The sequence below is a fragment of the Ochlerotatus camptorhynchus genome, unplaced genomic scaffold (assembly GCF_037179485.1).
Source record: "Ochlerotatus camptorhynchus isolate MF236.1 unplaced genomic scaffold, CSIRO-AGI_Acam_v1.1 ptg000304l, whole genome shotgun sequence".
NCBI classification, from domain to species: Eukaryota; Metazoa; Arthropoda; class Insecta; order Diptera; family Culicidae; genus Ochlerotatus; species Ochlerotatus camptorhynchus.
In genome coordinates this window covers 4,716,507-4,739,448 of record NW_027040792.1, presented here as the reverse complement: position 1 = coordinate 4,739,448, position 22,942 = coordinate 4,716,507, and the positions used below count along the sequence as shown (strand labels likewise).

At 44.4% G+C, this 22,942-nt stretch overlaps 1 protein-coding gene across 4 annotated transcripts in view; it reads left to right on the top strand.

Annotated features, from left to right (window-relative positions):
* Positions 1-22,942, top strand: part of LOC135707146 (uncharacterized) — a 291,025-nt gene that overhangs the window by 104,593 nt on the left and 163,490 nt on the right. For 2 of the 4 annotated variants that reach the window (XM_065228875.1, XM_065228872.1), the window contains exons 1-2: positions 9,217-9,295; positions 9,486-9,931. In XM_065228875.1, the coding sequence (XP_065084947.1) occupies positions 9,232-9,295; positions 9,486-9,931 (510 nt within the window). In that variant the 5' untranslated portion in view covers positions 9,217-9,231. Of the gene's footprint in view, positions 1-9,216; positions 9,296-9,485; positions 9,932-22,942 lie in introns of those variants that run through there. The other 2 variants (XM_065228873.1, XM_065228874.1) reach the window with 1 other exon arrangement.

Here is a 22,942-nt window from a genome sequence, read left to right as displayed (position 1 = left end):
AAATGTCAAGGTTCAACTACTCACTTCCAAATCCAAGGTTGCTCCTCTGATTGGAGCTTTGTGATGCACTGTTAGCTGCACAACTTCTCGAGAAGGTTCTACAGGCTACCAAACTTACTGTCCGCACGACTTTTTGGGTAGATTCGACGTGTGCTCTTCGCTGGATACAGGCTTCTCCATGTACTTGGTCCGTATTCATCGCAAACAGAGTAGCGAAAATCCAGGCGATTACGGAAGGTTGCAAATGGAGGCACATTGCGGGTGCTGACAATCCGGCAGATTTGGTTTCGAGGGGAATCGGGCCGAAAGAGATCCTCAACAACAACTTTTGGTTGCACAGGCCAAGCTGGCTAACTAAGGATCAGAACATTTGGCCAATCTCAGTGAACCCTCTGTCTTAGGAGGCATGTGAAAAGGAAATAAGGCGGACGGCAGTTGTCACCGCAGCTTCAGCGGTTGAAGAGTTCAACGAATGGTTCATTTTCAAGTCGGCTTCCTACATGGTACTGATTCGGCGCATCGCCATATGGTTGCGGTTGATGCGATTACTTCGAAACTCAAGGAAAAATCGACCAACTGGATTCCTATCTACGCTATGGCACGCAAGGCGGAGTTCGTTCTTATTCGGAAGGTCTGTAAGCTGTCAGGAGGAATGAACCTGTCTCCAGAAGGTCACCCTTCATTCCGTATCGAGCGCTGAGCCAGTTAACAGCGTCCTGGTCTCTTCATACGACACTCGTTTTTACCGCGTTTCTATCGCTATTGTGTTGAAAAAAAGTGTTCAGGTGAATCGCGCACGGTTTTCGGAAGCAGCTATCGTAAGCTGACTGTAAGTAGACTGTTCACCTTTACCCCAGTGATCGATCATCATCAAATCATCACCATTATCATCGCATCATCTCCGTCAATAGCCGCAGCGTAGCAGCAGCAAACGGAATACCTAGCTGCACCGGCTGATAGGTTGTTTACACAACCGGCATAAGTATTAGACAATACATTTTGCAAGTCCATTGCCTCTCTATTGTAGTTTTGTCTGGCCTCGTGGCGCGTGGCTCTGTCTCTCGCCCCTGGTAAGGGAGTATGGTTCATAGTGAGACAACTTGTTGCAACTAGATAAAAGTTTTTTTTTTCGATTTTTTTTCGCTCTAATTTGCTTGTACGCCGTGCAAAAAATTTAATTACTAGTAATTAAAATTAATAAATTGGAGAAGGTTTTTATTTTTTTTCCTTCTTAAGCGGTTGCGCACCGCTTTTGCGCAACACTTATAGCATCTTCCGATGCCAACGTTGCGCGAACCAGGTATTACCAACCACTTTCGAAAGGACCATGGGTTGTCTTTTTTCGGCCTAAAAATAAACCATTGAAAACTCTCGATATTTCGAGAGACTTGCTGCGTAAGTATCCGGGAATCTTGGTACATAAGGAGAGATTCAACAAACTGCGTGTAGAAGCACCGAATTATGATTAGCAAATAAAATTGCTGATCACGAGTTGTTTAGTGTTGAGTACAACATCTACCTCCCTTCTCGAGATGTGGAGATAGAAGGCGTGGTCTCCGACGCGAGTCTTTCTGTCGAGGACTTGAAAAGTGCCTCGGGTTGTTTTAAAAACAGAAAAGTCACAAGCGAGCTTGTAAAGATACTGGATGTTAGGCAACTGCATTCAGTATCTTTGCAAGATGGCAAGAAAGTTTATCAGCATTCAGACTCGTTTCGGGTGACTTTCGCTGGTTCAGTTCTCCCAAACTTTGTCAAAGTTGATGGTGCTTTTTTTCCGGTGCGGTTGTTTGTACAGAGGGTTTATAACTGTACCAACTGCAAAAGGCTAGGACACTCGGCCAGCCATTGCGGCAACAAAACTCGTTGTGGCAAATGTGGTGAAAACCACAAAGAGGATTCTTGCCACAAAGAATCAGTAAAATGCGCGTACTGTGGCGAGAATCCTCACCCCTTGCAGGAGTGCCCGATGTACAAGCAGCACTCCGATAAAGTGCAGCGTTCAATCTCAGGACGCTCCAAGCAGACATATGCTCAAATGGTGAAGGCTGCATCAGCCGTCCAAGATGCAAACGAATTTTCGATTTTGTCAGCTGAAGAATCGGATTCTGACTCATCCGATGAAGGTGATTCTACGGTGGTACACGCACCTTCAAAAATGGACGGATCCTCAAAAAGAAAATGCCCCTCCCCGCAAGTGCGCCGTAAGAAAACTAAAGTCACCTCCAGAAGATTGGCAAATTCCCAGGGTAATGGGGATGAAAAAACGAAACCGAAGGCTCCTGCTGAACCAATCCCTGAATGCAGCAGGAATTTTCCACCATTGCCCAAAAAAGATAAGAAAAATAATAAAGCTGCTCCTCAAACTTCTCAAAAGATATCCAAGTCCGAACGAGGTTTGCTAGCTTTTTCGGACATTGTGGAATTCATATTAAATATTTTCAACATACAAGACCCTCTAAGAAGCTTAGTTTCTGCCTTGCTTCCAACATTAGAATCATATCTTAAGCAATTGACTGTTTCATGGCCCCTCCTTGCATCAATCATATCTTTCGATGGATAATTCGTCGAACGAGGTTGAAGATATGATCACGGTGCTACAGTGGAACTGCCGTAGTCTAGTGCCTAAACTAGACTCGTTCAAATTTTTACTTCACAATTCTGATTGTGATATATTTGCTCTCTGTGAAACATGGCTTTCTTCCGATAAAGAACTCAACTTCCACGATTTTAACATTATTCGCCTGGATAGAGACGATTCTTATGGAGGAATACTTTTAGGGATCAAAAAGTGCTACCCTTTCTACAAAATTTCCCTTCCTGCTCTATCAGGCGTCGAAATCGTCGCTTGCCAAATAAATGTGAAGAACAAAGATCTTTGCATAGCTTCAGTATACGTTCCACCAAGAACCTCCATTAGCCGTAGTCAACTCTGGAATCTAGTTTCGATTCTTCCATCCCCAGTATTAATTCTGGGTGATATGAACTCCCATGGTACTGGGTGGGGCGATCTATATGATGACAATAGAGCGGCTATTTTTTACGATTTATGCGATGATTTCAACTTGACTATTTTAAACACTGGTGAAGCGACAGGTATAGCAAAACCTCCGGCTCGAGAAAGCCGACTCGACCTATCTTTGTGTTCAAGATCGCTATCATTGGATTGTCAGTGGAAGGTTATCAATGATCCCCATGGTAGCGATCATTTGCCAATCATCATTTCAATAAAGTGTGGCCCTCACTCTGCAGAACCATCTCGAGTTCCATTTGATCTTACAAGGAACATAGATTGGCATAAATATGCAACGGCGGTGACAATCGATGCCGAATCAATAGATACGCTTCCACCATTGGAAGAATATCGATTCCTCGCCGATTTGATTTACAAAAGTTCACTGGAAGCACAAAAAATAAAAGTTCCAAGTGCACCCTTTAAAAGGAGACCAGCCACACCTGGTTGGGACGAAGAATGCACAAAATTGTATGTAGAAAAGTCTGATGCTTTCAAAGCATTTCGTAGACACAAAACCTCCACTTACTTCGAGGAATATTCAAAGCTTGAGACAAAGCTGAAACAATTAATCAAAGCAAAAAAACGCGGTTATTGGCGCAATTTCGTCGAGGGACTCTCACGAGAAACCTCAATGACCACCTTGTGGAGGGTGGCTCGCAACATGCGTAACCGCTCATCTTTCAATGAGAGCGAAGAATACTCCAACCGATGGATATTCGATTTCGCTAAAAAGGTCTGTCCGGACTCAGTTCCAGCACAAAATATTCTTCGAGAAGCGTCTCCGAGCGGCAGCTCTCTGGATAGACCATTCACAATGCTGGAATTATCTATGGCTCTTCTTTCATCGAACAACTCCTCACCGGGAAGCGATATGATTAAATTCAATCTTCTGAAAAATCTCCCAGATATCGCTAAAAGACGCTTGCTAGACTTATTCAATTCCTTACTAGAAAACAACATTATACCGCCTGAATGGAGACAGGTCAAAGTAATAGCCATTCGAAAACCTGGCAAACCAGCGTCTGACCATAACTCATACCGTCCGATTGCTATGCTTTCGTGCATTAGGAAATTGTTGGAGAAAATGATCCTTCGGAGACTCGATCACTGGGTCGAATCAAATAACTTGCTATCAAATACACAATTTGGGTTCCGCAAGAGCAAAGGAACAAACGATTGTCTAGCGCTGCTTTCCACAGATATTCAACTGGCCTTTGCGCACAAGGAGCAATTGGCTTCAGTATTCTTGGACATTAAGGGGGCTTTTGATTCAGTTTCCATTGAAATTCTGTCAGACAATCTGCACAGATGTGGACTTTCCGGAATTTTAAATAATTTCTTGTACAATTTGTTGACAGAAAAGCAAATGAACTTTTCCCTTGGACAACTGACAACTTCCAGAATTAGCTACATGGGCCTGTCCCAAGGCTCATGTCTCAGCCCTCTTCTTTATAACTTTTTTTTTTGTTTGGCAGAACAATGTACGCTAAGACAACTTGCAGATGACGGTGTGGTTTCCATAAGAGGTCCACATGCCGTGGACTTGCAAGGACCATTGCAAAGTTCCTTAGATAACTTGTCTTCTTGGGCTAGGAATCTAGTGATCGAATTCTCGCCGCAGAAAACTGAACTGGTAGTGTTTACTCGAAAGCGGTACCCAGCCCAAATGCAACTTAATCTTTTGGACAGAAACATTACTCAATCATTGTCCTTCAAGTACCTTGGGGTCTGGTTTGATTCAAAGTGCACTTGGAATACCCATATTACGTATTTGAAGGAAAATGTCAGCAGAGGATCAACTTTCTCCGTTCAATTTGCGGCACATGGTGGGGTTCTCATCCGGGAGACCTCATAACGCTTTATAAAACAATTATTCTCTCTGTTCTAGAGTACGGCTCTTTCTGCTTTCTCTCGGCAAGAAAAAGTCACCTAATAAAATTGGAACGAATTCAATATCGTTGTGTGCGTATTGCTCCTGGCTGTATGCACTCAACGCATAACATGAGCCTCGAGGTTCTGGCAGGAGTAACACCCCTCCAGAACCGTTTCTGGGAGCTCTCTCTCAGAATACTAATCAAATGCGGAGTGACGAACACACTTATAATTGCAAATTTTGAAAAAAATCTTGGGCTGAACACACAATCTCGATTTATGAGAATCTACCACTACTACATATCGTCGGATATGTGTCTTCCTTGTTAAACTCCAGACCCTGCTCACTTCACCAATCGCAGTTCCTCAATTGAATATGATCTGTCCATGAAACAAGTGATTAACGGGATTCCAGATCAACTTCGAACTATTATTATCCCGCGTATTTTTACTGAAAAGTACCAACACGTCAATTGCATAAACAGATATTTTACAGGCGGGTCTCGTCTCAGTGGATCCACTGGCTTCGGTGTCTTCAATGAAAACTCTAGCGCCTTCCGCAAACTCCAGGAACCTTGTTCCGTTTTTGTTGCAGAGCTGGCAGCAATCAACTTCGCATTGGGGATGGTTTCCAACATGCCCGCAGACCATTACTTCATCTTCTTGGATAGTCTCAGTTCGATTGAGGCTATTCGGTCGATGAAACCAAGTAGGCACTCATCTTATTTCCTTTCAAAGGTAAGGGAGCAGATGAGTGTACTGGTCGAAAGATCATATATGATTACCTTTGTATGGGTCCACTCACATTGCTCAATCCCAGGCAATGAGAAGGCGGACTCTCTCGCAAAGGTGGGCGCGCAGGAAGGCGAATTTTATGACAGGCAAATTTCACACGATGAATTTTACCATTTAGTGCGTCAGAGTACCCTTTCGAGTTGGCAAACCGATTGGGACAATGGAAATCTTGGACGGTGGTTACATTCAATTATTCCTAATGTTTCTTCGAGAGCGTGGTTTAAAGGCTTGGACTTAAGTCGTGACTTCATTCGCGTGATGAGTAGACTTATGTCCAACCACTACTACCCGAGCAAAGCTGGAGATCAAATTGAAATCAAAATTTGCTGTTATGATGTAACTTATTTTGAATACTCCAGTTGATCTCATTTTGGTTGACTTAACGGTTAACACAGCAGAAATGAGAGCAAAATTTTACACTGTTGAAGCAAACGGAAAACTAATCCTGCTTTCAATGAAATCAATTTTATTACTGATTTTGCATTCATAATGTTTAACTGAATACGGGCCTGGAGTAAATGGTTAGCATTCATGCTTCTCACGCTGAAAGCCTTGGGCTCAAATCTCACCCCGGGCAGGTCACAAATGACCTAAAATTTGTTAAACAAAACAAATAAACAATAATCATTAGTTCAACTTCAATTAAATTTTAAACAAGACGTTAACAGCAGAACTTCAAGTTAAGTTGCTTTCATTTAAAGTCTTGACTGGATAATGAAAGCACAATATGATATCAGACTTATGTCGTGACATTTGAAATCAAAATGAGTTTTCATTATGATAGGAACTGCACTCTTTAATATCGATTTGCTTTCATTTTGTTAACCGACTTTGCTCGGGTAGCTAGATGCTCATCTCAATAGAATAAACCTCGTAGACAGCAACATCTGTCGGTGTGGAAACGGTTACGATGACATCGATCACGCAGTTTGGCAATGTACGGATAATGACGCCGCCAGAGAGCGACTTTTGAATACCCTTGAGGCCCAAGGAAGACAACCCTATGTTCCTATCAGAGACGTGTTGGGAACTCGCGATATCTGCTATATGCAGTCGGTTTATGTGTTTCTTTAAATGTCTAGTATAAGAATTTAATTCGTTTGTCTTTTGTATCTCTTTATTAGTTTTTTTTTGTCTTGTCCCACGTCTCGATGAGTCTCATCGTTGCCCACTGGTCACCATAGCCGGTCGAACTCCAGACGAATCTAGAACCACACTACCATTCATACTGGCGACATAACTCTGATGAGACAACGAAACCCTACCTCACGTTCCTCCCCTTTTCCTATCCTTCGACAATGTACCTCTCTTACCTCGAGTAAGCCGCGAGTATTCGGCCCAACTCCTACTAGACATAGAATTAAGTGAATTTTGTTACAAACAAAGAACAATGAACTATCGGCTCCGTAAAGCTAACGCGATTGAGCTTCCCAAATAAACGAACTAGTTAAAAAAAGAAGGTCACCCTTGCGCTGGTATAGCCCGTTTATTTGCGAAGAAGGCATTTTGAGGATTGGTGGGCGTTTGAAGAATTCAAGAGAGTCAGACGCCACCAAGCACCCTATGATACTGCCAGCACGTCATCGCTGTACCAAGATGCTCTTTGAGCAATATCACCTTCACGCTGGTCCACAACTTTTGTTGGGATCAAGCCGTCAACGCTTCTGGCCATTAGAAGGAAGAAATGTTGCCATTCAACGTGCTTCAGGTTGAAACGAAAGCTGGTGCAGCAATTCATGGGAGAGTTACCTGTATCGATAGTAACAGTTTTTCGCCCTTTCTCGAAAACTGGTGTTGATTACTTTGGGCCGGTGTATATTCGGCCAGGACCACGTCGAGTTGCTGTCAAGCATACGTCTTTCACAACTCTAACCATTCTTTCCGCCTGTCTGTTACTAGCCGGATTTTATGGTGGACTTTTTAAAACTTTGATTCCTTGATGCTCCAGAAAACTAACAAATTCGCTGGAACTAAATCATTATAAATCAGAAGAAAATCAGTCAATAATATGCAAATCAGAACATCAGATCATCAGTTAATGAGAAAATCCTAAAATCTAAAATTCAGATGATAACCATATAAATCAAAAGAAAATCATAACACAATCAGAAGAAAATATTTACAAAATCAGAAAGACATCAGAATAAATCCAGATAAAACCAGTAATACACAAAGGCAGATATCAATCATAAATCAGTACATTTAAAAACCATAAATTGATAACAACGTCATTAAAACAGAAGAAAATCGCAAGAAATTGAGGAGTTCGAAGAAAGTCGGAAGAGAATCTAAAGAAAACCAGGAGAGAACCAAAAAAATTAAAAAAAAATTAACATTAATTTTGAATTTTGAACTCCATTCCAAATCTGAATATCAAACTACAAAATTCAATAATGTTGATTTTCAGTTTTCTAAAGTAAGCACAAACCTATTTAATTTTTAAATAATTCTCTATGATTCATTCATTTAAAAATGCACTTATGTCTTCCTAAATGACGGAAAGAATAGGCCAGATCATTTGGGAAAACAAAACAAGCTCGAATGTCCCTTCAAACTTCATGCCACCGCAAGGCATCTGCTTATATGGTTGAAATTCATCTGATAATGAGTGAGCTCCACTTCAATCGGAGCTCACTCACAATCAATATTGAAAATTCGATTGATTGACAAAAGGACAATAGCACAAAGAGCACAGATTACTCATTTCACAGATTTCGAGGAAAATTTCTGCTGACACGAAATGTGCATCAAGCCCAACCATTCTCCATGAAAGTCAGTCAATCTGATGGAAAATTAAATGTCACAGAACTTCCCCACTTGCTCCCCGCTATTTTGATCGTGCACTCAAAGAAAAATTATACCTCAGTTTGAAAATTAAATTCAAATGCGATTTTCTTTAACTACATCACATGTTATGTAAAATTACATTATTCCTAGATCATTCCCACTTTTGGTCCTCGATGGCATGCCCTTTGTTTAATGAACTATGGAAACCACAGTATTCCGACTAACACTGAATATGCATGCCCCTACCTACCATGTTTGAGGTATTGCATGTCGAATGGCATCCGGGCAGACTTCAGGGTTACCGATAGCGAGCAAACCGCCGCTCGTCATCATCATCATTGTCGTCGTCGAAACCGATCACACCGGTGTAACCGGGCATCGCTGCAAAGCAATGTTCATTCGGTAAGACCCTACCCTAAGCACGCCCTTGGCCGGAGGGGTTGACATCAGAAAATGGAGAAAAACCACCGTCATCCGACGGGGCGACGCACGGTCGCGTTCGTATCAAATATCAACATCCCTGTCTCCACCACACCATTTGCGGTTGACTCGCTTCATTCAGGTGCACTTCATCAGAACTCGAGTGTTCATCCGTTGCAACGCAAATAGAACAGAACTGCAGCCGATCGAGTGCGGAAGCTATCGACGGCTCCCCCCCGAAACCGCTTCGCGATTAGTCAAATTGCAGAAAACTCACGCACATTGACACGGAGACAGCTGCTGCTGCATCAGCAATTGCAATTCGCATCGCTAATTGCCTCACAATGATCATCGTCGTCGTCGGACTCACCTGTTTCGCCGTTTGGTGCAGCAGAAAGGACCATTTTGGTCTCATTAGTCGCGTTCAATTTCACAAACCTTTCGGAACGTAATCGAATTTCATTTGACAGTTGTTCGTCCCTCCCGGATGAACAAATCTCGCAATCGATTATCTCTTACTGAACATCCTGAAATTTCCATCAGAACGATTCTTGTATACTAAAGCTGTTTTTCTGTTTCAATTTCCTTTCAATTTCAGATTCCCACATCATTTCCATCGTCAACAACAACAACGGCAATATTAGTGGTAATTGCCTCCGACAGCAGTCGTTAGCGGTTACGAGCTTCGGTAGACCGTTTAGCAGCGCAAGATCCCAGTCCAGTGATAGAATTGGTGGTGTTAAAAACGCCAACGCTAGTAGTGGGGGTGGGGACAATAATAATTTCATCGTCAACAACAACAACAACAGCAGCAACCATACATCTAGTAGAAGTGCAAGTGACAGCAGTGATAGTTGCGGCAGTAGGGCAAAAAGAAATACTCTAGGATTTGCGAGCAGTTGCTACAAATCCAGTTGCAAAGAAAAGACGCGAGGCGGTGATTGTGGTGGCGGAAAGACCGCAGGGTCCTCAGCGACAACGACGGGATCTTCGTCTTCTTCGTCAACGTCGTTCTTTGCCGGCACTGTCGCAGCGACGGATCAGGTGAGTGGTTTTGATCTGGATTATCGAGAGAAAATTAAGTTTAAACCTGAAGTCATCCCAAGTATCATTGCAAGTTTTATCGAGGTTTTAAAGCATGCTACAAGTCTAAATCCCGCTCTAAAGAACCCTCATGAAACCAAAATTGTTACTTGGGATGAATGCATTTTCAAAAGCACGAAGTGGAATTAGGGGAAATGTCGGCAATAAATTAACCTACAGTTAGGAATCCTTATTGCCGGTATCCCTTATTGCCGGGCTATCCGCGAATAAGGATACCCACAGCTTATGGGATTTTCACTAATAGGGGCTATGGTGGATTATCTCATGTGTTTCAATATATAGAGCTATACTGTCTTTGACAAAGTTGTTGTGCTGGAATAGACCAACAAGCCTGTGTCATTGCATTCAGGTTTAATTGGGAACTACGCCGCTAGATGCGCTTCACTTTATGTTACTTATGACGGGCGCTATAATATATGGATCATAGGTCCAACATAGAATATTTCGTGATCCTGACCATATAGAAAGATACTGTCTACAGCAAAGTTGTTCAAGTACCCAAGTCCTTTCGAATGGTGGCCATATTATTTCAGAACTCTCTCACTACACAGCGCTAGTGTGCACATGAGCTTGCTATATAAGCTGTATCTCAAAACCCTGGCCATATAGAAGGTTACTGTCTTCAGCAAAGTTGTTCAGGTGATCATATCCTTTTGTATGGTGTTCATATTATTTAAGAACTCTCTCAGTACGCGGCTCTAGTGTGCACATGAACTTCCTTAATATTTTATGCCTAGAATTGGGATGACGTGTAGAGAGGCTGTAAATCGATTTCGGACGCCATTTTAAAATCCAAGGTGGCGGTCATCGATTCAAGAAAAACTGTCAAATACGCTACAATATGGTTATTTTCGGGAAAGGGGATGACGTGTAGAGGCAGGAAATCGATGCCAGACGCAATTTTGAAATCCATGTTGGCGGTCATCAGTTCAAGAAAAACTGTCAAATACCCTTCTTCTTCTTCTTCGCATTTCAAACTTATTGCATATCGCATATTAGCTTATTGCGTGCTCTCAACTTAGTGTTCTAGATGCACTTCCACAGTTATTAATTGAGAGCTTTCGATGCCTGTACCATTTTTTCATTGATATGATTGTGTGGCAAGTCCAATCATACTTCTATGCCCAGGGAAGTCGAGAAATTTTCCAACCCGAAAAATTTCTAGACCGGACCGGGAATCGAACCCAGCCGCCTCCAGCATGGTCTTGTTTTGTAGCTGCGCCTTTACCGACTGAACTAAGGGAAGCCCCAAATACCCTACAATATGGGAATTACCGGAACGGGGAGGATGTGTAGAGGCCGGAAATCGATTCCAGGCTACATTTTAGTATCCAAGCTGGCGGCCATCGGTTCAAGAAAAACTGTCTAATACCCTACAATATGGATATTTTTGGAAAGAGAACGACGTGCGGCGGGAGAGGCTGGAAATCGATGCCAGACGCTATTGGCGTTGACGGCGACTCTGTAGCTCTTTCTTCCTATGAGAAAATCCATAAGCAAACGTCAGACTGTGCGTGAAACATGGCGGACTTTGTACTATCCTTTCGCTCCACCGAAAATTGCCATAAGAAACTGTCTATATTTGCTAGAAGAACAAATTTTTTGACGGTGCCGTCAACGCCAATTTTGAAATCCAAGATGGCGGCCATAAGTTCAAGAAAAACTGTACCGTGCCGATTCAAATTTCGGACACTTAAACTCGAATTTCGGACACTTTTAAAAGTTGATTATCCCGGTCGAATATGATCCACATGTCTTGTAAATTTTAAATTTTTTTGACTAGTGCCCTCCACGATCATCTAACATTATTACTTTGTTTCTAACTGGATGTAATATTTAATTAAAAATGAAAGTGCCCGAAATTTGAATCGTCCGAAATTTGAATCGGAACGGTACACTATGCTACAATATGGGTATTTTCGGAAAGGGGATGACGTGTAGAGGCTGGAAATCGATGCCAAACGCAATTTTGGAATCCAAGATGGCGGCGATAGGTTCAAGAAAAACTGTGAAATACCCTGTAATATGGGTATTTTCGGAAAGGAGATGACGTCTAGAGGCCGGAAATCGATTAAATGCCGTTTGCAGAACACCGAGACCCTCAATCACAACGACCAATTCTCCGTTTCAAGCCGAACATCAGCCGCCATTTCATCTAGCCTGGGACGCATGTCACAAAGCAGTATGGAAGCCCTGGACCCACCTAGCTCAGCTGCGCCCACTACTGGTTCCAGTCCTGGTCAGTTCACACGCCCCCACCATCTAAGTCGTCCCGGCCCTGAGTCTAGTGCTGGGGACAGGGCTTTCCAAGCTGCCATCCACGGCAAGTACCCTTATTCTTTCGACGTTGCTCTGCCTGATGCTGCCTCCACTTCCAGATTGCAGCCCGCTGTTCCATGCGTCCCAGCATCTCAAATTCTGCTATACTACCAGAACGTCGGTGGCATGAACAGCTCACTCGCTGAATACCAGCTAGCATGCAGCGACGCATGCTACGACATATACGCCTTCTCGGAAACCTGGCTGAATAACAACACTTTGTCAAAGCAGTTGTTTAACGATACATATTCCGTCTACCGTCAAGATCGATCAACCCTCAACAGCAACAAGACCTCCGGTGGTGGAGTCCTTCTGGCCATTCGCTCCTGCTTCGTATCTCGCTTACTGAAACCTCCTGAAGATTCGACGGTTGAGCATCTGTGGGTTGCAATTTCAACTCTAAGTGGTACAATCTATATCTGCGTGATATACGTTCCTCCCGACCGCGTTAACGACCACAGCCTGATTGAGAAGCATGCACTTTCGCTGGATTGGATTGTCTCTCATATGGATGCCAGGGACAGCATCGTCATCTTGGGCGATTTCAACCTTGGCACTGTATCGTGGCTTAGCGATGCTCACGCCTTCTTCTTTCCTGACAATTCCCGTTCATCGTTCAGACCGGCTTCTCTCTCCTTGCTTGACGCGTATTTAACCGCAAGGCTTCAGCAAGTGAATGGCGTTCTTAATGCAAACAACCGTTTGCTCGATCTGTGCTTTGTCGGGGAGGATTTGGGACAAAGCTGCTCTGTTACCCATGCTCCGGCAACGCTCGTCAAAAACTGCAGACATCATTCACCTCTACTGTTGACGCTTGCAATTGATCCTGAGAAACGCTTCCAAGACCACGCCGAAACCGTCTTCTACAACTTTCACAAAGGAGACTTCGAGCGAATGAATAACTTTCTCGCTAATGTGGATTGGAATGCGACACTAGACTCCGGGGATGCGAATCTGGCTGCCTCGACCATGTGTGGTATCATATTTTACGCTATCGATCAGTTTGTGCCTAAAAAACTACGGTGTAAACCTGCCAAACCCGCCTGGTCGAACTCTGATCTTAAGCATCTGAAAAAGGTGAAAAGGGCTGCACTGAGGAAACACAGTAAATATCACACAGATTCTACGAAGGCTAATTACGTCCGCGCCAACAACGAGTACAGAGATCTCAATGCAAGCTTGTACAACGCACATCAGTCTCACTTGCAGAGTCGTCTCAAAGCTAATCCTAAGGAATTCTGGCGATATGTGAACGAGCAACGGAAAGAAACGGGATTGCCGTCCAATATGACTGATGGCGTTACTGATGCCAACTCCGTCGCAGATATCGCCAATATGTTTCGCACACAATTCAGCAGCGTTTTTTCAGTCGAAGTTCTTGATGCTCAGGAAATTGCTGCTGCCACGAGTAATGTCCCTCGTACGCCGGTGTTTGGTTCTCCATTCACCATCCACAGCGACATGGTGATTTCAGCCGGGAAACAGATGAAAACATCAACAGGATCTGGTCCAGATGGCATTCCCTCATTAGTACTGAAACGTTGCTTAGACACTCTTTCAGAGCCCTTAGCTAAGGTCTTCAACTTGTCAATGACCTCCGGAGTTTTCCAGAATGTTGGAAGGATTCGTTTGTTTTCCCTGTTCACAAAAAAGGATGCAAGCAGACTGTCACCAATTACCGCGGAATAGCTGCATTGAGTGCTATCTCCAAACTATTCGAGCTAATTGTCCTGGAAAAGTTGGTTCAAGACTGCTCGTACAGTATTTCTCAGGATCAACACGGCTTCATGCCTAAGCGCTCGACGACGACTAATCTAACTGTTTTTACATCGTTCATTATTCGTGAGATTGAACGTGGCCATCAAGTTGACGCCATATACACCGACCTCTCTGCAGCTTTCGATAGAGTAAACCATGAAATTACCATCTCTAAATATGACAAAATGGGTGTTCATGGGAGTCTACTTACCTGGCTTCGCTCCTATCTGACTGGCAGATCTATGTCTGTTAAGATCGGTGACTACGCTTCTCCACCCTTCATTGTTACATCTGGTGTTCCTCAAGGCAGCCACCTGGGGCCATTGCTTTTCCTGTTGTATATGAACGACGTGAACTTGATCCTCAAATGCCTTAAACTCTCGTACGCCGACGACATGAAGCTCTACTACGTAATAAAAGGGCCTCAAGACGCTCATTTCCTCCACCAAGAACTTGAAGTCTTTGATGATTGGTGCCGGATAAACAGGATGTCTTTAAATGTGTCCAAGTGCTCGGTCATCTCCTTTGGCCGTAAACGGGCGATGCATTTCCACGATTACACCTTAATAGGAATAAGCTTGAAACGCGAATCGACTGTCAAGGACTTGGGAGTCATGCTCAATTGCAAATTAACGTTCAAGGATCACATTGCTTATGTTGTATCTAAAGCTTCATCGCAGCTAGGATTTTTATTCCGTTTCGCCAAAAGCTTCAAGGACGTGTATTGCCTGAAGGCTTTATACTGTTCCCTGGTTCGACCTATACTGGAATACTCTGCCGTTGTTTGGTCGCCATTCTATCAGAATGCCATCCATAGAATTGAAGCTGTTCAGCGAAAATTTATTCGCTTTGCGTTGCGACACCTTCGTTGGCGCGACCCGCGTAACTTGCCGAGCTATGAAAGTCGCTGTAACCTCATCGACCTGGAGCTCTTGGAAGGAAGGCGTAATGTGGCGAAGGCTTGTTTCGTTGCGGATCTTCTGCAAGGGAACGTCGACTGCTCCACACTTCTCAGTCTTCTTGACATTAACACTCAACGACGGGACCTCCGGCTGCATGCGTTCTTCAACAACCGGCGTTCGAGGACCAACTATGGCGTACACGAACCAATGTTGAGTATGTGCCGCGTTTTCAATAGTTGTTATTATGTGTTCGATTTTAATGTGTCCCGCGAGAAAAATAAGCGTAGCTTTAAGAGATGTTTGCGTTAATTTTGTGTTTGAAGCAGTTTTGATGTTTAGATATAGAAAATTGTCATTAGGGTAACTATTTTATCTGTTGACAAGTAGAAATAAATAAAGGATACATTTTTGGAATCCAAGATGGTGGCCATCGGTTCAAGAAAAAACTGTCAAATATGCTACAATATGGGTATTTTCGGATAGATGATGCGTGTAGAGGCTGGAAATCGATGCCAGATGCAATTTTGGAATCTAAGATGGCGGCCATCGGTTCAAGGAAAACTGTGAAATACCCTACAATATGGTTATTTTCGGAAAGGGGAATCGCCAGGATCACGAAATATTCTATGTTGGACCTATGATCCATATATTATAGCGCCCGTCATAAGTAACATAAAAGTGGAGCACCTCTAGCGGCGTGGTTCCCAATTAAACCTGAATTCAATGAGACCGGCTTGTTGGTATATCCTAGTAAAACAACTTTGTTGAAGACATTATAGCTCTATATATTGAAACAAATGAGATAATCCACCACAGCCCCTATTAGTGAAAATTTCATAAGCTGTGAGTATCCTTATTCGCGGCTCATTATTTACGCCCCCGTTACCCCGGCAATAAGGATTCCTGACTGTATAATCGTCAGGGTGGTAAAAACGTCCTTGAGAGCCAAAAATTGAGCGCTCTAGGACTTTGTTTACCCCCTGACGATAATAGGTTACGGTATTGCCGAAGCCGACATTTCCCCTACGTATTTCCGGCAATCTAAGCAGCGTCCACACTTCTATTAGCATTTTCTCAGCGTCACTCACATATATGACGTGATTGTTTGTTTACATATATTTGCTGCTTGCCGCTCTATCCATTCAAGTGGACAGAACTATCCAACGCTGTTTGAAAACGGTTTTAGAACACTTTAAACTTCCTCGGAGAGTGTGACTATTGTCGGCAACCATTCCATTCGAACTGCGCGTTAACCAGCTGTTCTATTATCGGCAGCTCGAAATCAGCTGCATTCTGTAGTGCGTTTGTTTTATTTAAAGAAAAATCTGGCATAATAGGTTTCGCCATTCGTAAAAATGTAACCTAATTGAAACTGAAAGACTATGGAATCGTTTATTCAGCAAAGTGTGTTAGGGAGAAAATACATACAATACAATGGGTTCCGAAGCCGTCATTTACCCTATCTGCTTTTATAAACAAAGATTCAAATGTCAATTTATTGAAACTCTAATAGCGAATTTGTTTATTATCGGGATTGCAACCAGTTCCAACCCAGTGTGAAACCGAACCCTTTGTCAGTGCGAACCTCAACCTGAGGTAGGTTTTAAAAATAAACGATCAAACCGACGTTTGTCGGAAAACAAGCATAGGCGATCAAAGTTGGAACTGAATAATAAACAAATTCGCTATAAGCTTGCATACGCAAAGTGGCACCCAATAAGGTGATCCAAGAGACGTTTCTCAGTTGAACTGATAGCTAGAAATCAAGAATGTGTAAGTTATCTGGTGTTAATGGTGCTGAATGTAAACATAGACAAAGCAGAAATTCATATGAGAATAAATTGCCAGTTCTACTGTGATCTGTCAAAAGTTCTTGGTAAACAAAAAAGTCATCTGATCGCAACTGTCTCGTGGACAGCCTTATAGAAATTTTTGAAGGTTGTCAACCCTCCAACTGTAACACTTAGTCAACAAACCAAGCAGGCTCAGGAAGTGACTGTAAGGAACTGCCAATCAGGAAATGTACTGGAGTAAGAGACTCAATTTCGTCAGGATCATCTGACATCGTAAGCAGCGGCCTGTAATTCAAGCAGTCGTCTACTTGAACCAGGAACTCGTGTGAAACAGGATTGAAACCGATGACCAGTAGAATGTGATGTTTAGCTGATCGTACCGCAGCTTCCCACAATCCTCTAAAGTGAGGGGAACCGGGATGATTAAAATGCCAACTAATCCCTTCGTTGGCACTGAAACTGAATACGTCTTGTCGATGATCAGCATCCTTCCATAGACGAAAGAATTCCTCCAGCTGGTTTAGGGCTCCAACGAGATTCGTACCGTTGTCTGAACACAAATCGGTACACCTTCCTCTGCACACGATAAACCGTTGGAGTGATTGCAGGAATCTCTCGGTGGACAAATCGGATACCAATTCCATGTACATCGCGTTCGTGCAGATGCACAAAAAATTGCTACGTAGGCCTTCACAGCAGCTTAGTGAAGGTCCCAAAGAAGGGGTATCTGACTGTGTGCGACAATTGGCGAGGCATAATGTTACTGTGTATTGTTCTCAAAGTTCTGTGCAAAGTTATCCTGAATCGGATACAGGAGAAGATCGACGCGACTCTCCGACGGCAGCAGGCAGGATTCCATGCCGGAAGATCTTGTGTGGACCATATTGTCACGCTCCGCATCATCCTGGAGCAGATCAATGAATTCCAAGAGTCCCTTTATTTGGTATTCATTGACTACGAAAAAGCTTTCGACCGTCTCAATCACGAGAATCTGTGGGGCCCCCTGAGACGCAAGGGAGTCCCGGATAAAATCGTCAACCTCATCGAAGCGCAGTATGAGGCTTTCACGTGCAGAGTTCTGCATAACGGAGCCTTGTCCGACCCTATCCGGGTAGTCGCTGGTGTGAGGATGTATACTATCACCGCTACTGTTTCTCATCGTAATCGACGAGATCATGCTAGGTGCAATTGACCGTGTACCGAACCGTGGGCTGCTTTGGCAGCCTATCACCGTGGAGCATCTCAACGACTTCGATTTGGCTGATGATGTTGCTCTACTAGCACAACGGCGCTCTGATATGCAGAGTAAGCTCAATGAGCTAGCCGAACGCTCCTCTGCGGCGGGTCTCACCATCAACGTCAACAAGACCAAATCGTTGGATATCAACACGGGCAACCCTTCCAACTTTACGGTAGCGGGGCAAGCAGTGGAGAAGGTCGAAAGTTTCCAATATCTTGGCAGCCAAATAGCGTCGGACGGTGAGACCAAGAGCGACATAGGTGCACAAATCAAGAAGCCTAGGGCTGCCTTTGCCAGTTTACGAAACGTATGGAGATCCAACCAGATAAGTCAACGCACCAAAATCCGAATTTTCAACTCGAACGTGAAATCTGTGTTGTTATACGCCAGCGAGACGTGGTGTGTATCAGCGGAGAACACTCAAAAGCTGCAGGTCTTCATCAACCGATGCCTGCGGTATATAATTCGTACCTGGTGGCCTCACAACTGGATCTCGAATGCTGAGCTCCATGGTCGATGTCATCAAAAGCTGATAGCAACAGAAATTCGAGAGCGGAAGGGTCGGCCACACACTTCGACGGGGCGGAAACGAAATCTGCAAGCAAGCGCTGGATTGGAATCCGGCAGGACATCGCAGCAGAGGCAGACCCAGGGGCTCATGGCGGCGGAGCCTCAATAAGGAAATTAAGCAAGTCGATAGGAATCTGATCTGGGCCCAGGTCAAGGCAAAAGCGAGCAGCCGCCCAGGATGGAAGTCTTTCACGTTGGCCCTTTGCACCGCTAATGGTGCACAGGACCCTTAAGTAAGTTCACAGCAGCTCTACGTGGGGTTGGATGTAAATGGACCGGATCAAAGTAGTCCGCTCCGATTTTGGAGAACGGACGAGAAACTGTAACCCTCGATGTCGGTAGTTTTCTCATGAACTGCTGCACTTGTTTTGGCTTCGACCAGAAGCACGTTAGATATTGGTGGACAACCTGCCTGGCAACGTTTCTTCCTCCGAGAGGCCAATACCGTTGCCGCACCGTTGCAAGCAGAAGTTGCGAACCAGCGTGGAGTAAGCCATTATGGTAGAATGCCATTCTCGCAAACATAAGGATGATACCAGCGAAGTGGGGACATTCTACTGACAAATTCCTTCTTCCGAACGGCTCGCAGCTCATCCGGAAATACCTCCGGTGACTGCAGCGATCGTATCAACCGCAGCCAAATAGAGACGCCACGAATCAACGTCGTGTAGGATTTCGATGTGGGGATGAACCTTTCGAAGAAATCAGCAACTGCCGACGCTTCAACGACAATTGCAGTACGCTTTCTTCCTTCCTCTCCTTTTTCTGCCGGAGCAGGATCCGAAATTGGCCAGAAATTTCGCTCTTCGATTAACCAGCTCGGTCCATGCCACCAGAAGTCATTGTTGATGATATCCTTCGGTCCTATTCCCCTCGAAATCAATTTGTCGGATTGTCAGCACCTGCCACGTATCTCCAGTCACAGCCTTCAGCTGTTCCTGAAATACTGACCACGTAGACGGAGGAGCCTGAATCCATCGCAAAGTATACGTAGAATCCACCGAAAATGGTGTGCGGCCTTGAAGATTGGTAGCTTCACGTACCTTTTCGAAGAGTTGAGCGGGAAGTAATGCACCGCGAAGTTCCAAGCGACCTTGGATTTCGACGATAGAAGTTTAACTTTGATATTTCCATCCTGATCTTGACTTCGCACGTGCGTCATATGCCTTCTTCGACGCATCCGAAAAACAATGGATCTCCTTCTTCACTGCGTTGGGAATGATCACGCAACGATCTATTCGAATTTCGTTAGGGATGGCTATTTAGCTGGATATGGAGTTTTCTCCACCCACCATCGAAGGTAACGGTTGGTCCCAATCCAACTTCTTGCCATTTGCATCCACCAACGTCCATAAAAGCTGCATGAACACCTTTGCAGCTGTCGTTGTAGCACCGATAAATCCTAGTGGATCGAGCAACGTAGCGATGATCGACAAAACCTTGCATTTCGTGAGAATTTCATCGGAATCGGCAAGGGGAACATCAAACTGGAAGCGAAAGACATCTTTTCCGGGTAGCCAAGTTAAACCCAAAGCCTTTATTGACGGATCAGGATAGAGATTGATGCCGTCCGCCGGACGAATCGCTAGATTGTCACCGGAGATACCGTGCAGGACCTCTTCACAGTTGGATGACTACCACCGCAACTTGTCAATCTTATCCAGTTGGTTCTGCAACTTCTTGGCCTCTTCCAGGCGAAACAGAACCGGTTTCGTTCCGTAAGTGACGGTGTTCAGCTCAGGATGCTGGACCGAAGATCCTGCTGTATTACAGGCCCTACCTGTAATGCGTCATTCAACGACAGTCCCGCAGACGTTTTGCATTAAGCTTCGAACACCACACGGACCTTGGAAGTGGGGCTGGCCTCCTTCACCACCGGATAATGCAGAAGAAAACAGCGTTTGATCGATCCTTGATCCTCTATGATCTTTCGCATGTGCCCCAATTGTACGCACTCCTCCATGAAGGTGACGTACTGATTCCGGAGGTCCGCGTCCTTACGAAGCCTTCGCTCGGTGCCTAGAAAGCGTCGAATTGCGATCTTCTAGACTAGCCTAATCGAGAGATGACGTTTTCATTTTTGGGAAGCGATACAGAGTATGGATCACGCGGTCCTCGCTGTACTGTACTCGAAAAGATAGCTTCACTTTTTCGTGGTATGTTACGGAATGTAAGATCTACCACCGATTCCTGGTCCTGACTACTTCAAACTAGGGGAAGTGGATTTTTCAGTATTCCAAGAAACACATCTTAGTCCTTGTTACTTTTTATGCCAAGACTCGACTTTGTCCACCGAGGATGATCTTGAAACAAGGAAAAAATGAGTTAGTTAGTCTTCACCTATGTGATTCCTAATCTTCTACTCGTTGTTCTCTAGTTTGAAGTGGTTAAGACTAGGGTTCTGATGCATGGTAATTATCGGTGTCATTACTTAATTTTGCTGCTAAGGAATCCAATTTTGGCTGACAAAGGGGCGCGCTTTTGGAGGGTGTTTCAACACTCCGAAGGGTATAAATAGTGGAACCTTTCAATTAGAATCGGATCCTTGCGATAAATTCAAGAATGACAACTTTAAAAAATCGAATACTTCATCATTTCTCAATAGTGATGGAGTAATACGACTTGCACTAAACTAAGGACACGGGATCAAATTACTGGTCGCAGTGGTGAACAGAAGAAAAAAAGTCTTTTCCGGAAAATAATTGTTCTTGGAGTCTACCTCCTTCATGAATCAGAAGCGAGTAAGTAGTTCCTCCAAGCGATTGGAGTATTGCTGTATTGCAGTTGATATGCAAACCCTGACAATCCAACCGAAAACAGAGTCCTGTAAGACCGGAAGTCGCTTCCCAAATGAGATCTTCCTGCCAGAGTTGAAGAAGTCGAAAAATGCTTCAATTCCCAGAACGAGATCCACTCCCGACGAGACGCAAAATTATGGCTCAGCGAGCTCGATTCCTTCCGGTATCGCCCAACCGGTGATGTTGATGCTAGCGGTTGGGAGGTTGGCTGTTGTCTTCGGAAGTACCAGGAACGCCATCTGGTGCGAGAACTCCGACAGCCGGGAACGGATCATTACCACAATCCTTTGTTTGACCTAGGATGCTGCCTGACCAATGCCAAGGCCCGAAATATCCACCTTGCTTCGAGATATTCGGTGATAAAGTTACTCTCCGATCCTGAATCGAGAAGAGCGCGATCTAGCATCCTATTGCCGTCGTTATCCGGATCTACGACAACTGCTGTCGCCAATAAAACCTTCGACGAGCATTGGTGCACTGTGCCGGCTACCAAGCTGTCAAATAGCTGCCAGGTTAGCTACTTGTGGAGGAGAAATATTGGATACAGATTGAGTGGAAGTAGGCATAGGTATTTTCTTGGCCACGTTGCTGCTGTCGGTTGGTGCCCTTCGGTTTTTTTCCTTGATTTTTTTTTTTTCGTCGATCTTGTTTTCCGTGCTGAGCACTAATGCTACCGACGCCAGGGAAGCAGCTCCCACACCTGGACCCTACATATCGACTCATCAACTTATGAACCGGGGACCAACGGCTTTACATCCCTTCCGAAGGAAGGCGTGATCAGAGATGTTATGCCTCAGAACATGCCGGCGGCGCCGACTAGGATTGAACCTGCTGGGGTGAGAGGTAACCACGCTTACCACAAAACCACCGGCGCCGCTAAGCCCTTCGGTTGGAGTCCCTTTCAAGTTTAAAGCAAACCAACGTGTGACAATTCCTGCAGGAATTCTTTGACTGACATTCCTTGGCTTGGTGGCCCTGTTTGACCGTAGCAATGAGTCTTTATCCGTCACTGACATTTGTTGGAAAGTACCACACTAAAACAGAGGATGGTTCCCAGTACAGTAGTAGTCTTCACTGTAGGCCCCTTCTGCCTAGATGGAAATTGATGGGATGATTTGGTGGCATCTGCAGCCTTGGAAGGCAAGGATTCCAGAACACGGACTCGTCGTTGGTGAAATTCTGTTAGTTCCTTCAGTGTACACTCTTTCCCCGAAGAACGCGAACTCGTTCAACACTAATTCCATTTACGTTGGTCTCGAATGATTCCGTTTACGCGAGGCAATCGCGTAAATGGAGTACACGTAGCATATGGGATTTGACCTAATAGGGACCAACATGGAATATCTTGCGATCCTGGACGTACAGAAGGTTACTGTCTTGAGCAAAGTTATTGAGTAAATCAAGACCTAATGGACAGAAGCTCGGAATTTTCTCACTACGCGGTGCTAGTGTGCTTGACTTTGTGATTTCCTTGTTCGTGTTATATCTTGAAATCCTTGCCACCTAGAAAGTTGCTGTCTTCAGCGAAGTTGTTCAATGGATCAAGACCTTATGATTGGTATACAGAAGTT